Source organism: Quercus suber, unplaced genomic scaffold, assembly GCF_002906115.3.
Source record: "Quercus suber isolate HL8 unplaced genomic scaffold, Cork oak 2.0 scaffold_57, whole genome shotgun sequence".
NCBI classification, from domain to species: domain Eukaryota; kingdom Viridiplantae; phylum Streptophyta; class Magnoliopsida; order Fagales; family Fagaceae; genus Quercus; species Quercus suber.
In genome coordinates this window covers 97,245-112,835 of record NW_027069522.1, presented here as the reverse complement: position 1 = coordinate 112,835, position 15,591 = coordinate 97,245, and the positions used below count along the sequence as shown (strand labels likewise).

General features: G+C 36.9%; 1 protein-coding gene and 1 pseudogene across 1 annotated transcript; both read right to left on the bottom strand.

Annotated features, from left to right (window-relative positions):
• Nucleotides 1-1,694: 1,694 nt before the first annotated feature.
• Nucleotides 1,695-6,196, bottom strand: LOC112020893 (uracil-DNA glycosylase, mitochondrial). The gene is made up of 5 exons (XM_024053462.2): nt 5,469-6,196; nt 5,263-5,293; nt 4,321-4,456; nt 3,375-3,458; nt 1,695-2,123 (listed from the first exon to the last, which is right to left on the bottom strand). The coding sequence occupies exons 1-5, from the start codon at nt 6,105-6,107 to the stop codon at nt 2,057-2,059; spliced, it is 957 nt and encodes a 318-aa protein (XP_023909230.1). The 5' UTR covers nt 6,108-6,196; the 3' UTR covers nt 1,695-2,056.
• A 43-nt stretch (nt 6,197-6,239) lies between these two features.
• On the bottom strand, nt 6,240-9,242 carry LOC136067073 (uracil-DNA glycosylase, mitochondrial-like; annotated as a pseudogene).
• Between the last annotated feature and the right edge of the window lie 6,349 nt (nt 9,243-15,591).

The window sequence follows — 15,591 nt, the reverse complement described above, 5'->3', positions numbered from 1 at the left end:
ACTTGGGGGGTTTAGGTGACCTTCCAGGAAGTTCCAACAATAAGGATGAACTTTAGGCACATACAAAGGTGATAAGAATACAAAAATATCTATAAAAAAAGCTGCTACCACCGCATTAAATGCACTGCAGCAACTTTTCTAGCCGTATTTATGTGGAGAAGACCTCTGAACAGTGCAGTCTCAACTATCACCATTCATAGAGAGCCAAAGAAGATGTCTGATGAGACATTACTTAAGTGAAGGATTATATGATTAACAAGTGTACGATCAAGATGGTTTGAAAGGGAACTATATAATGTAAAAAAAAAAAAAAAAAAAAAAAACCTCCCATAAGAAGGGAAACAACAAGATGGTTTGAAAGGGAACTATATAATGTAAAAAAAAAAAAAAAAAAAAAAAAACCTCCCATAAGAAGGGAATCAGAAAATATAGTGAAACAGGAGAGAAAGAATTACTGTAGCACTGAGGACTATATTAGCTTTCAGGAACAGTGGTTCAAATGATAGTTCATCTCCTCGAATACTAAGTTCATCGAGTTTTGCGTGTGTTTTTGTGCCTGTTCATCTTTTAAATCTTTACTAGCCATTTTCCAATTCACAAATAGCCCAACTCTTTCATCCACTCTCTACAAATTTATTGTATTGAGCTCATTGGGCTCACATCTTATATCTTTTGGGCTTGGGCTACAAATCGTGACCCTATATTGACCATTTCAAAATTGAAAGGATTAGAAATGATGGAGTAAATGGGAAGATGAAAAGTGGGAGCGAATAATATGTTTAAAGGGTTTGAATGGATTGAGTATTTATGAAGTTATAAATGGAAAAATAGCAATAGAGGGCATAAAAAAAAAGGTGTGAGTCTAATGTGGGTAATAAGTGGAGGGCTGAATTTTTCCTCCAAAAAAAAAAAAAAAAAAAAGGAGGGTTGAATTACCTGCAAAAGCTTCCAAAATTTTTTTTCTTGGGGTATAAATAGACTCCTTTTCTTTCTTTCTTTCTTTCTTTTTTTATATATTTTTCCAATGTAAAGTTACTGAAAATCAAAACCCCAACGTCAAGTAAAAAGTGATATTTGGCCAGTATCATCAATTAATGCACTCTCTTATTTCTTAACATGAAACAGTTTCCTTACCAAATATATTATGTTATAATTTACTTCTAACATAAAAATATCATTCGCTCTTAGCCTAAAAAAGGAGCCCTCCCTCCTCTCACAGGAGGTGTGGGCCCTACCATGAATCTCACTCGGAGGCCCACGCCTCTTATGAGAAAAGAGGACTCCTCTCATAGGTGTATATCATAAATGAAAGTGTATCACACTATACAAAACGTCTATCTTATTGTACAATACAAGATAATGATACATTGGGGGTATTAGTCAATACACTTAATTTGCTTGACTTGCTTCTCTATATTTTTTGTTCAATGAAGTTTTCTCATACAATTTTCCTTTTTTATTGTTTATTTTATTTTTTAACGAAATCAAATGTATTGTTTTTAGTTGTACATGGACTCCAGACTATTATTTTATTCAAATGCTCAACAGAAAATGAGCTGGAAGTAGAAAATTTGAGACCTCGTTCAAGATTTTATGCTGAGTATTATAGATGCGTATAGTAATCAGATTTCATAATGGTATGTTCAGCAACACACCAAAGGCTGAAATAAACTACAAATAGAGCATGCTCAGACTGAAAGAAGATTAATGAAATTAGAACTTTCTAACATTGCAGAACTTCCTACAACCTGATCGTCCAACTTACACTTATATGGAGAGGGGGTGCCATGAGAGCTGGAACTCATTCGCAACATTGCAGAGCAAATGGTATTCAGAAATAGGCAAGGCATGAACAAAGATATCTGCACACAAATGTGCTGAGCTATTTGGAAAACCACAGGGGAAATGTGCTGCATCAGAACATTCCTTCAAAGTATCTTTAGAAGGGAAACTTATTTACATATAAAGTAGACTAAACTTGAATTGCTAGTAAATCTCAAAAGAGATTTTAGCAAACACACAAAAATGAAGTTGGGATGGGAGCTGTTCATCGAAGTCAAAGTTGCCAATCTATGGGGGCAATACTCCTTTGTTCCAGAAGCTGGTTTGTGCGAGAAAAATGCCTGTCGACATTATGAGAAATTAAAAGAATACCATAATATACAAGTTTCTTGCCCATACTACATATATAAATACCTTCTGGATACTTTTAAATATAAGACATGTATCCAAATAAAAAGTACACTTGGTGTGGGTAAATTCAATGCCATGCTTGCCAATAGTTCAGAATTGTATTACTAAACTTGTACAAAGAATTTCCAGAGGGAAAAAGGGAAAACAGAACAGAACATAACAAAACTATACCAGCATAAAGATCTTTAATGTACCATTTTTAAAATTAAGACAGGAAAAAAGAAACAGCACGACAGGTTTCAGTATTAGATTCAAATTAAAGATTAGATGGTTGGGATCCCTACATACTACTGTGAACTGCCTAAAAGCTGTCAATTGATCATAATTCTTGACATCTTTCAGTCATGATATTCTTCATTCTGTTTGACACCAACTACTACATTATAGCTCAAGAAGTGAAGTTCATTTCCGATGGCTTCCCAGACATGGAAAATTATCTTATGAAACAGTCGTATAAAAGACATCTCTGGTACAATACGCGTGGGTCTCCACATGTTGTGAGAGAGATGTCTCATGAGATACCTTCTCCCCAAACAGGCAAACTAACCAGTATCATATGTAGGATACACCAAAAACGGTGTCGACTCATCGACACTGACACATTTAGGGAAGATAATACACTATGTAGCAGCTACAGTCTACAAGCCATAGCGTTTATCATGATATGAGGGTTTATATAGAAATCAGAATCAGTAATTCCTCACTATACTTCAATTAAATCGAGCCTAAATCACAATTAATTTGGGCTTGGCCTTGTGGATGCTCTTCAAGTAGTTGGTGTTGGCAACTGGTATAGCCCTCTTCAATCATATGCATAATTCCCCTTTTTTCTCAGAGTCAACATGTAAATAAAGTTCAGTTCTTAACTTGGATTCGTCTTCTTCTTTCTCTAGGAAGAGGCCAGTATACCATATAAGTTAAGAGATTCTTTTAGACAATGTCTAGCCTCTGAAAAAGTGTTTGATGCAACACCTTGGGTCCTTGCTACCATCTACATCCCTATTTAGTATGTCTTTCAGGCCATCTACAATCCTATTTAGTAGGAATTCACAAACATATAAGATGGTGCAGAACTAGATTGATATATTACAAATAATTAAGCAGACATGGTGCTTCTTTTATTTTTCTGAAATGTGAAAAATGGAGAATTGTAATTGTGTGATTCATGAAATTAAACTTACCTGCAGCCAAAAAAGCCTCTGTTAGCAGACAAACCAGAAGGATGTGCTGCTTTGAGAATGTGATGCTTAGACTCATCAATCAACCTGTGCAACATCAAATTATTAGAAGCATGATACCAAAATCCTCCAATCCCAAAACAAAAAGTTGTGTTAGGAAACTAAATTCTCCACATTCTCAAAAGACAATCAAAAGTCCATCCAACCGATATATAAAGAGAATGAAGTCAAAATTTCTCTTGGGTGATTGGGGTTCAAGTAACAGTCAAGTAGTAATGGCATCCTTTGTAGTGTTTCATATCTGTGGTTCAAATCACATCTTCCCCTCCCCCTCTACCTACCTGTAAAAATAAAATAAAATAAAAATTCTCTTTTGGGAGGTGGGATGCTTTTTAAGCTGAGGTTTCTGAACTAGTGACCTGATTTTCAAACAGAATGAATGAAATTAGGAAGTGAGACACATATCAAGTCAACTATGACACCCTAAATAGCAAACAAATAAATTAACCAAGAGTGGTAGATCAAGATTATCTTTAACGTTGGCTAAGTTCCAGTCCTTCAGATGCCAAAAAGAAACAGTGCTAGGCATCCACAAAAATGACACTCTTATATGATTAAGCTCACCCTGTCAAGGCCAATGATTTTTGAAAGGATTTCACTTAGGTGAACAGTCTGGCTTACACGGCATAATTTAGGCACCTAATTCAGATTAGATTGGTACTCATGTCTCAGCTGGACCACTAAGAGTTGGAAAAGAGTGTCCACACTTTTCTTTTTGAAGTTATGCATCAATTTGTATGCAGGAACACGGTGGGGAGCAGCTGGGTGGGGTGTATCTGTCATGTGGGTGCGAGTGCGAAGAGAAAGTAAAAAAGAAGACAAGTACTTTTATTTGCTATGTCTTCATCAGGAAATTCTATAAAAATCTAAGCTTGCCAAACGGTACTACCTGGCTTTCGCTTGAGCTGAGTTCCCCCAAAGGAGAAAAACAACTCCTTCCTTCTTTTGTGAAATAGATTGAATAACAGCATCAGTAAATTGCTCCCATCCTTTCTTTGCATGAGAGTTAGCCACATGCTTCCTAACTGAATATGAATATAGAGAGTTTAAAAAAAAAAATCACTCCAAAAGAAAAATACTATATGCTGCCAGAATTTTTTTCCCTTGCTCAATAAAAATGATCTTTTAAAATTCAGGCGTAAAATAACATTAGCATAACATCAGTGCTCAGGGTCAAGAGGAAATGGTCATGAAAGAATAGAACGAATAGCATAGGCTTCAACTACAACATTTTATTGCAAAGTAGCAGCAAGGATCATCCTTTACTTATTTTTGTAATATTATTCCAAAATAATCAAGACCATATTAAGTCTTAAGATTATGTTGTTGACTTTTTCCTGATCAACCTACTGGGGTCAAAATATAATCTAGGCATCTGTGACATATAGTAAAGACATTTTGACTTGCATTGATTGCAAATCATGAATTAACCATTAAAATAGTTTTTTTTTTTAATTGCAATAAGATTTACAATCAACAAGTAGAGCACTATGAAAAATTTTGAACTGTATCTTATTAAGGGAAGTGAATGCAAACACTAATTTTTTCAACACTCATGCTAGCAGCTAGAGTCTAGAGAGGACTCATATATAAAGGAAGAGACTCATATGATCTTTCCACAGGATAACTGCTAGCTGGAACACACAGAATTCAATTAATAACAAATGCAAGCATAAAGCTTTGGAAGCACTGCCTCAATTGTGCTTGAAACACAACTATCATACAACTTAACATCATAGCAATGTTCACAAGAAAAAGAAAAAAAAAACTAGAAGATCTAACAAAAATATGTGAATAAAACACATAAGTTGAGAGAAATCAGGAATTTCACCAGTGAGAACAGCATTGAGCAACAGCACACCCTACAAAACAGTTTAAATAAATGTCAGGAAATTAAATGTTATAGAAGACAGTAGTGTAGAAAATAAGGACACTTGTTGAGCAACATTTTCCTCAATACTCAGTCCAAATCAACAAGAGCATAACTTAATTCACCCAAAGAAAAATGGAAATTCTATGATGTTCAAAGCACATTACCTGTACAGCCCATTTTAGTAAATTCCCATGAGAGGGGATTTCACAGCCAAGATCTTGGTTCAATTCCTTAAAAATATTGAGGAGACTAGAAGGGAGCTTGACTCCTTCAGGGACAGAGAAGGAAAGGCCCATTGCCTGGCCAGGCCCATGATAAGGATCCTGTCCTAAAATGACAGCCTTGACATTATCAAAAGGGGTAGAATTGAGAGCATTGAAGATCAATTGAGGAGGTGGGTATATGGGAATGGGACCGCCACACATCTCGGTTTTGAGAAATTTGCAGAGGTTGAGAGCATAGGGCTTTTGAAGCTCCCCAGTAAGAGCTGCTTCCTCCAACCATGTTCTTTCAACTAACAGCTCTGACAGTTTTACGTAGTCTGATTCGGATTCAGCTTCTTTGGCTTTGGTGACTTTCTGGGTACATATTTTGAGATTCAGTCTGGCTTTGGCGATCAATCTGTTGAGTTCCATGCGGGATTTTTGATGGGCATTGACATTATCAGTATCGTCTTCGCTGCTGACGACTGTTTTACAGACAGCTGAATCCGGCGATGGTGACAGTTTTACACGCTTCGGATTCGGAACTGCTGCCGCTGGTTTGAAGAAATCCATTAGACTTCTGGAGGAACCCGAAGCCATCTGTGTTTTTTTTTTTTTTTTTTTTTACTCCTTTTTTTCCACCAAATTGGGCGAGAACAAGGACACTTGTAGTGAGTAGTGAGTAGTGACTCACGACTCCAAGTCCAAGAAAAACTTGGGAGGGAAATACCATATAAGTTAAGAGATTCTTTTAGACAATGTCTAGCCTCTGAAAAAGTGTTTGATGCAACACCTTGGGTCCTTGCTACCATCTACATCCCTATTTAGTATGTCTTTCAGGCCATCTACAATCCTATTTAGTAGGAATTCACAAACATATAAGATGGTGCAGAACTAGATTGATATATTACAAATAATTAAGCAGACATGGTGCTTCTTTTATTTTTCTGAAATGTGAAAAATGGAGAATTGTAATTGTGTGATTCATGAAATTAAACTTACCTGCAGCCAAAAAAGCCTCTGTTAGCAGACAAACCAGAAGGATGTGCTGCTTTGAGAATGTGATGCTTAGACTCATCAATCAACCTGTGCAACATCAAATTATTAGAAGCATGATACCAAAATCCTCCAATCCCAAAACAAAAAGTTGTGTTAGGAAACTAAATTCTCCACATTCTCAAAAGACAATCAAAAGTCCATCCAACCGATATATAAAGAGAATGAAGTCAAAATTTCTCTTGGGTGATTGGGGTTCAAGTAACAGTCAAGTAGTAATGGCATCCTTTGTAGTGTTTCATATCTGTGGTTCAAATCACATCTTCCCCTCCCCCTCTACCTACCTGTAAAAATAAAATAAAATAAAAATTCTCTTTTGGGAGGTGGGATGCTTTTTAAGCTGAGGTTTCTGAACTAGTGACCTGATTTTCAAACAGAATGAATGAAATTAGGAAGTGAGACACATATCAAGTCAACTATGACACCCTAAATAGCAAACAAATAAATTAACCAAGAGTGGTAGATCAAGATTATCTTTAACGTTGGCTAAGTTCCAGTCCTTCAGATGCCAAAAAGAAACAGTGCTAGGCATCCACAAAAATGACACTCTTATATGATTAAGCTCACCCTGTCAAGGCCAATGATTTTTGAAAGGATTTCACTTAGGTGAACAGTCTGGCTTACACGGCATAATTTAGGCACCTAATTCAGATTAGATTGGTACTCATGTCTCAGCTGGACCACTAAGAGTTGGAAAAGAGTGTCCACACTTTTCTTTTTGAAGTTATGCATCAATTTGTATGCAGGAACACGGTGGGGAGCAGCTGGGTGGGGTGTATCTGTCATGTGGGTGCGAGTGCGAAGAGAAAGAAAAAAGAAGACAAGTACTTTTATTTGCTATGTCTTCATCAGGAAATTCTATAAAAATCTAAGCTTGCCAAACGGTACTACCTGGCTTTCGCTTGAGCTGAGTTCCCCCAAAGGAGAAAAACAACTCCTTCCTTCTTTTGTGAAATAGATTGAATAACAGCATCAGTAAATTGCTCCCATCCTTTCTTTGCATGAGAGTTAGCCACATGCTTCCTAACTGAATATGAATATAGAGAGTTAAAAAAAAAAAAAAATCACTCCAAAAGAAAAATACTATATGCTGCCAGAATTTTTTTCCCTTGCTCAATAAAAATGATCTTTTAAAATTCAGGCGTAAAATAACATTAGCATAACATCAGTGCTCAGGCTCAAGAGGAAATGGTCATGAAAGAATAGAACGAATAGCATAGGCTTCAACTACAACATTTTATTGCAAAGTAGCAGCAAGGATCATCCTTTACTTATTTTTGTAATATTATTCCAAAATAATCAAGACCATATTAAGTCTTAAGATTATGTTGTTGACTTTTTCCTGATCAACCTACTGGGGTCAAAATATAATCTAGGCATCTGTGACATATAGTAAAGACATTTTGACTTGCATTGATTGCAAATCATGAATTAACCATTAAAATAGTTTTTTTTTTTAATTGCAATAAGATTTACAATCAACAAGTAGAGCACTATGAAAAATTTTGAACTGTATCTTATTAAGGGAAGTGAATGCAAACACTAATTTTTTCAACACTCATGCTAGCAGCTAGAGTCTAGAGAGGACTCATATATAAAGGAAGAGACTCATATGATCTTTCCACAGGATAACTGCTAGCTGGAACACACAGAATTCAATTAATAACAAATGCAAGCATAAAGCTTTGGAAGCACTGCCTCAATTGTGCTTGAAACACAACTATCATACAACTTAACATCATAGCAATGTTCACAAGAAAAAGAAAAAAAAACTAGAAGATCTAACAAAAATATGTGAATAAAACACATAAGTTGAGAGAAATCAGGAATTTCACCAGTGAGAACAGCATTGAGCAACAGCACACCCTACAAAACAGTTTAAATAAATGTCAGGAAATTAAATGTTATAGAAGACAGTAGTGTAGAAAATAAGGACACTTGTTGAGCAACATTTTCCTCAATACTCAGTCCAAATCAACAAGAGCATAACTTAATTCACCCAAAGAAAAATGGAAATTCTATGATGTTCAAAGCACATTACCTGTACAGCCCATTTTAGTAAATTCCCATGAGAGGGGATTTCACAGCCAAGATCTTGGTTCAATTCCTTAAAAATATTGAGGAGACTAGAAGGGAGCTTGACTCCTTCAGGGACAGAGAAGGAAAGGCCCATTGCCTGGCCAGGCCCATGATAAGGATCCTGTCCTAAAATGACAGCCTTGACATTATCAAAAGGGTAGAATTGAGAGCATTGAAGATCAATTGAGGAGGTGGGTATATGGGAATGGGACCGCCACACATCTCGGTTTTGAGAAATTTGCAGAGGTTGAGAGCATAGGGCTTTTGAAGCTCCCCAGTAAGAGCTGCTTCCTCCAACCATGTTCTTTCAACTAACAGCTCTGACAGTTTTACGTAGTCTGATTCGGATTCAGCTTCTTTGGCTTTGGTGACTTTCTGGGTACATATTTTGAGATTCAGTCTGGCTTTGGCGATCAATCTGTTGAGTTCCATGCGGGATTTTTGATGGGCATTGACATTATCAGTATCGTCTTCGCTGCTGACGACTGTTTTACAGACAGCTGAATCCGGCGATGGTGACAGTTTTACACGCTTCGGATTCGGAACTGCTGCCGCTGGTTTGAAGAAATCCATTAGACTTCTGGAGGAACCCGAAGCCATCTGTNAAAAAAAAAAACCACAATTTTTATGTACGAAACTAAAGGCGCCAAGCCCTTTTTAATATTATAAATAATACGATTTTAAAATTTATTTTTTATAAAATACAAGAATTTGATATGAGATTTAGGTGAATGTTTAGTAATACCAAAACATTTCTAAATGTAGTTTGAATTTGGTAAGGATTATCATTCAATAATAGATTGTCATATAGTATTTTTTTTTAGAAATATTAATAATATACTGCTAACTTCGAAGTTCGAACTTTTTCCCCCTAGACCCCCAAACACTTTGTACATGGGGAGGTGTCAATTCAGTTACAAGGCCTTTGGGTCACATCAGTATTTTACTTAAAATTCAATACATTCTACCATATCAAATAACATCTCAATAAATTTTCAATTTGGTTATATTTATATATAGGTATTATAATTGATTCGGTGTGACAAATATGTAATAAATTTCCAATTTCGTTAGAATTTATTCTTAAATATGTGATAAAATGATGTGGCATGTTGAGATTGAATGGGTAAAACATGAATTTTACACCACATTCTTACATAATTTAATCTCTTCAAAATATTAGGAAAAATTACACTTAACTCTCCCAAACTATAACCCTTTTACACCCTTGAAACTATTTGAATGCACATTTAACTCCCCTAAACTATTACTCATGTAATAGTTTCCTCCTTAAACTATGAGAATGCACATTTACTTCTGGAGGAACCCGAAGCCATCTGTGTTTTTTTTTTTTTTTTTTTTTACTCCTTTTTTTCCACCAAATTGGGCGAGAACAAGGACACTTGTAGTAGTGAGTAGTGACTCACGACTCCAAGTCCAAGAAAAACTTGGGAGGGAAAAAAAAAACCACAAATTTTTATGTACGAAACTAAAGGCGCCAAGCCCTTTTTAATATTATAAATAATACGATTTTAAAATTTATTTTTTATAAAAATACAAGAATTTGATATGAGATTTAGGTGAATGTTTAGTAATACCAAAACATTTCTAAATGTAGTTTGAATTTGGTAAGGATTATCATTCAATAATAGATTGTCATATAGTATTTTTTTTTAGAAATATTAATAATATACTGCTAACTTCGAAGTTCGAACTTTTTCCCCCTAGACCCCCAAACACTTTGTACATGGGGAGGTGTCAATTCAGTTACAAGGCCTTTGGCGTCACATCAGTATTTTACTTAAAATTCAATACATTCTACCATATCAAATAACATCTCAATAAATTTTCAATTTGGTTATATTTATATATAGGTATTATAATTGATTCGGTGTGACAAATATGTAATAAATTTCCAATTTCGTTAGAATTTATTCTTAAATATGTGATAAAATGATGTGGCATGTTGAGATTGAATGGGTAAAACATGAATTTTACACCACATTCTTACATAATTTAATCTCTTCAAAATATTAGGAAAAATTACACTTAACTCTCCCAAACTATAACCCTTTTACACCCTTGAAACTATTTGAATGCACATTTAACTCCCCTAAACTATTACTCATGTAATAGTTTCCTCCTTAAACTATGAGAATGCACATTTATTCCTCTAAATTATTACCCATATACCACTTTGCACCACATCTCATTGGTAATTGTTTAGGAAAGTAAGTGTGCATTTATGGCCATAGGCGCCCCCATCGTGAATGCAGTGGAAGTGGTTTCCTTATAGGATGTATGCTTCTACAAATATAACTGCATCACTTCCATATGCTAATTTAAGGGGGTTTATCTTGTGGGGGTTCTTATTGTTGTCTTGTATGCCCAAAGGACACTAGGTAGCTCATCGAGCCATATCCCTTTCACCCCTTCAAGCCGAGTCTTGATTATCTTGAGCAATGATCGGTTTATGACTTCTGCTTGCCCGTTTGCTTATGGGTGTGACAGTGAGGAATAGTGATTCTTAATTCCAAGCTGCTCACAAAAATCATTAAATGGTGTATTATCAAACTGTCGTCTATCATCTAAAACAAGCACCTTGGGAATCCCAAAACGGTAGACAATATTTTTCTAGTCAAAGAATCTAATGCTTTTCTCCGTGATTTTTGCCAACCAAGGGTTCTGCTTCTACCCACTTTGTGAAGTAAGTAATCCCTACCACTAAGAATTTCATTTGTCAGGTTCCTATTGGAAAAAGACCAAGGATATCTAGTCCTTATTAAGCAAAAAGCCAAAGGGCTGTCATCGGAGTAAGGTGTTTAGATGGTTGTCTAGGCACATTATTATATCGTTGACACTTGTCACATGTTTGGACAAAGGACTTACCGCCTGCTTGTATCGATGGCCAACAGTATATTGCGCAAACAAGTTTTTGGATGAACGACTTTGCTCTTGAGTGGTTCCCATAAGCCCTTTCATGTACATCCCTCATGATGTAGTTGGACTTGCTTAGAGTTAAGCACCTTAGGTAGGGCTAAGAAAAACTCCTTTTATACAAAACATCGTCTAAAAGAACAAATTTCGTTGCCCTGAATCTTAGCTTTTGAGTTTCTTCTTTATCTAAGGGGAGCAATCTGTCTTTTAGATAAGACATGATTGGTGTAGTCCAATTAGCTTCTCTGTCTATCTGTTGCACTTCAGGAACATCTATACATGGAATGTATTGGACTTTGGTCGGATTGTCGATGAAGTCATCCATTAAGGCTACTCTCCTTCCTTGGGATTTGGTGGAATTTTGTTGTTGTGAATTTTTTATACATTGCTTGGCTTTGCTCAAATACTTCTTCATTCACTTTCCTTTAGCATCACAAGTTCCATTCACTTGTCTTATGATCAACTGCGAATCTCCTCGGACGACTATTGATTCAGTTCCCAATGCCTTAGTCAAATCTAGGCCTGTGGTGAGGGCTTCATATTCAGCTTCATTATTGGTCATTTGGAACTGTAGACGTATTACATTCAATCCCTCATGCATGTTAGGTAGATGAACCATCTACATTGACAATCCATTCTTTTGCCCCCTTGTCTTCACCCTGCTCATTGTGAGTATAAGTGAATTTTGCAATGAAGTCTGCAAGTGCTTGGACTTTTATTGCTTCCCTCGGTCAATATCTTATGTTAAACTCATTGAGTTCAACTTTTCATTGAACTAGTCGTCTAGCTGCTTCTAGCTTGTTCATGGCCTTCTTAAGTGGATGATCTATCGGGACATTGATGACGTGGGCTTGGAAGTAATGTCTGAGCTTTATGGTTGCTGTCACCAATGAAAATGCTAACTTCTCCATTGGCGTGTATCATCTTTCAGCTCCTTTCAGTGCCTTGCTGGTGTAGTAAACGGGTTTCCGTACCTTCTCTTCTTCTCTGGTTAAAGCAAAGCTTAATGCATGAATGGGATACTGCTAAGTAGATGTACAATTCTTCATCTAGCTTACACGAGTTCAGCAAGGGGGTGGTAGTGAGATATGCTTTAAGATCCTCAAATGTTTATTGACATTCGTCCACCCATTCAAATGCCTTCCTTAGCACCTTGAAATATGGAAAACACTTATCAGTAGCTTTTGAAACAAACCTGTTAAATGTAGCTACTCCTCCAATCGGGTTTTGCACTTCTTTGACGGTATTTGGTGACTCCATATTTAGTATTGCTTGGATCTTGTCGGGGTTAGTCTCAATCCCTCCCTGTGAGACCATGAACCCAAGGAACTTTCTCGCCGAAATTCCAAAAGGCATGTTTTCTTGGATTCAACTTCATGTTGTATCGTCTAAGTGTGTTGAAGGTCTCCTGGAGGTCATATAGGTGCAATGCCTCCCTTACGCTTTTGACTAGCATATCATCAACGTTTCATCCAATTTGTGGACGAAACATCTAGTTGACTAGCCTTTGGTGGGTAGTCCCTGCATTTTTCAAACCAAAAGGCATTACTTTGTAACAAAACTTGGCTTGTGATGAAGGTCGTTCTCTACTGGTCTACCTCATCCATCTTGATCTGCTTGTATCTAGAGAATGCATCCACAAAACTTAGTAACTAAAGCCCAACTATTGAGTCCACTAGTTAATCAATATGTGGAAAGAGATAGCTGTCGTTGGGGCATGCCTTGTTCAGATCTGTAAAGTCCACCCACATCCTTCATTTGTCATTTGCCTTCATGACCATCACTACGTTTGCTAGCCAATCTAAATAGTAGACTTTTCGGATGAACTCCACTATGACTAACTTCTGGACTTCTTCCTTAATGACATTGTCTTATTCTGGGGTGAACACTCTTCTCTTCTGATGGATGGGCTTGTAGGACAGGGACACATTCAGACGATGTGTTATTACATTTGGGTCAATCACAGACATATCTTCATGTCTCTAGGTGAACATGCCTTTGCTCTTCTTGAAGAAATGGATGAGATCTTACTTTATTTTCTCTTTCATGCTTGTTCTAATTCTTATGAACTTCTCTAGTTTGGATTCATCCAAAGGAACTTCTTCCAGTACTTCAATTGGCTCAACAGTCGTCCTTCTCTCTTCGATATTCATCATCAGTAATCGTTTATCCATCTCTAACATGGCTAGATAGCATTCTCTAGTCGCTAACTGATCTCCCTGTATTTCTTTTATGCCATACTCCGTTGGGAACTTTACGGACAAATGATAGGTGGATGTAGGAGCTCTCCAATTGTTCAGAGTTGGTCGTCTATGATTGCATTTTATAAGGATAGATAGTCGATGAAGAGGAAGTTTACCTCCTTTGTGATCTGTTATGGATAAGAACCAACCATTACAGGTAGGGAGATGGTGCCCATAGGTAGGACCTTCGTTCCTTCAAATCCTATTAAAGGAATATTCAATGGATGAAGTAATTCCCTATCAATCCTTATTTGTTGGAAGGTCGGGTAGTAGAGGATATTTGCTGAACTTCCACCTATTCCCCGAACCCGGCTCATTTAATAAATGGTTCATTTTTTTAGCCCCAAACCCGCCCCATCGGGTCTCCGCGAGCCTTGTCTAGCCACTTCTGTGCCTAATCTGTGGCCTAATCCGACCCATTCTTATTAAAACAAAAAAAACAAAAACAAAAACACAAACAACAACATAAATCAATCAACATTGTTATTAGTCTTGTTGAAATGAGATTCTTAGACAGAAAATAAATAATAAATAAACACAAAAAAGAAGAAGAAACAAAACTCCATTTATGGACCGATTTTTACATCAACACAAACATCAACTTCGATTCACATTCTTTGAAGTTATCTCAGGCGCTATAGTAAACTAAACCAACACAAAATATACATATGCATTACATTCTGTACATATTGAAACCTCAAACAAATACCCAAGAAAAAAAACTACTGGGAGGAAATGAACCCAAAAAAAAAAAATGAAGAACTCAGACCATTAAAACTCCATTGGCAGTGGTTTCAGCCATCAATCCCACCCCTGGGCTTCATCTGACCTCAACACCACGAAGAGCTCCTCCAATCATCACATCTCTCTCTGATTTAACAATCCCATGCTCTGATCTAACAACACGACCACATCTCTCTCCGATCTAACAATCCCATGCTCTGATTTAACAATCCCGTGCTCCTCCGTGACCAACGGCAACCATTACGAGATCTATGCTCCTTCACGAGGTGAGGGTGGGTCAGTGAGTGAATAAGAGTGAGGGTGAGGATGAGATGTGAGTGAAAGTGAGAGTCAGTGAAGGGCAGATGAGATGTGAGTGAGAGTGAGAGTCAATGAGGGTGAGGTGAGAGAGGCAGCTGAGTTGAGAGAGAAATGAGTTTTAGGGTTAGGGTTGTAATATATATATATATATAGGTAGGTAGGGTTTTTTGTAATTTTACATTTAGGCTAACCGGATCAGATTGGGTTTGGGTTTTGGTAAAAACCTAGACCTGTTTTGGGTTTTCTTTTTTTAAACCCAAACCTAACCCTATTCTTTATTGGGCCGAGTAAAACCTGACCCATTAGGGTCGGGCCGGGCTAGGTACCTGTAGGTCGGGCATAAATTTCCATCCCTATCTACTAACAAGACTTCCTTGTTGAAACGGCCAATGAAAGACCATAGGCTTTTATTTTCTCCTTGCTTTATATTCAACAAATTTGACGAAGAACGCTTATGCTTTTGGCCTTCGATGAAGTTGTTGACGAACAACTTCCTTAACTCTTGGAATGAAGCTATAACATTCGGTGGTAATTTGCCGAACCATACTCTAGTTGGGCCCTTCAATGTTGTAGGAAAGACTCTGCACATGATCGACTTGAACGTAGCAATGTGATCGCAAGGATCTCGTGTTCCGTTGTAAGTGTCCAATGTAGGCATCTTGAACTTTGAAGGTAGCGGATGAGTTGTGATTGACACGATGAAAGGAGAATTTGTCCTGTGGATA

Coding starts and splice junctions, on each gene's coding strand:
- LOC112020893 (XM_024053462.2), bottom strand. CDS start 6,107: ATGGCTTCGGGTTCCTCCAGAAGTCTAATGGATTTCTTCAAACCAGCG. Junction 4,457..5,262: donor GCTCAATGCTGTTCTCACTG/GTGAAATTCCTG, acceptor ATTCATATTCAG/TTAGGAAGCATGTGGCTAAC. Junction 2,124..3,374: donor AGAGGCTTTTTTGGCTGCAG/GTAAGTTTAATT, acceptor TAATGTCGACAG/GCATTTTTCTCGCACAAACC.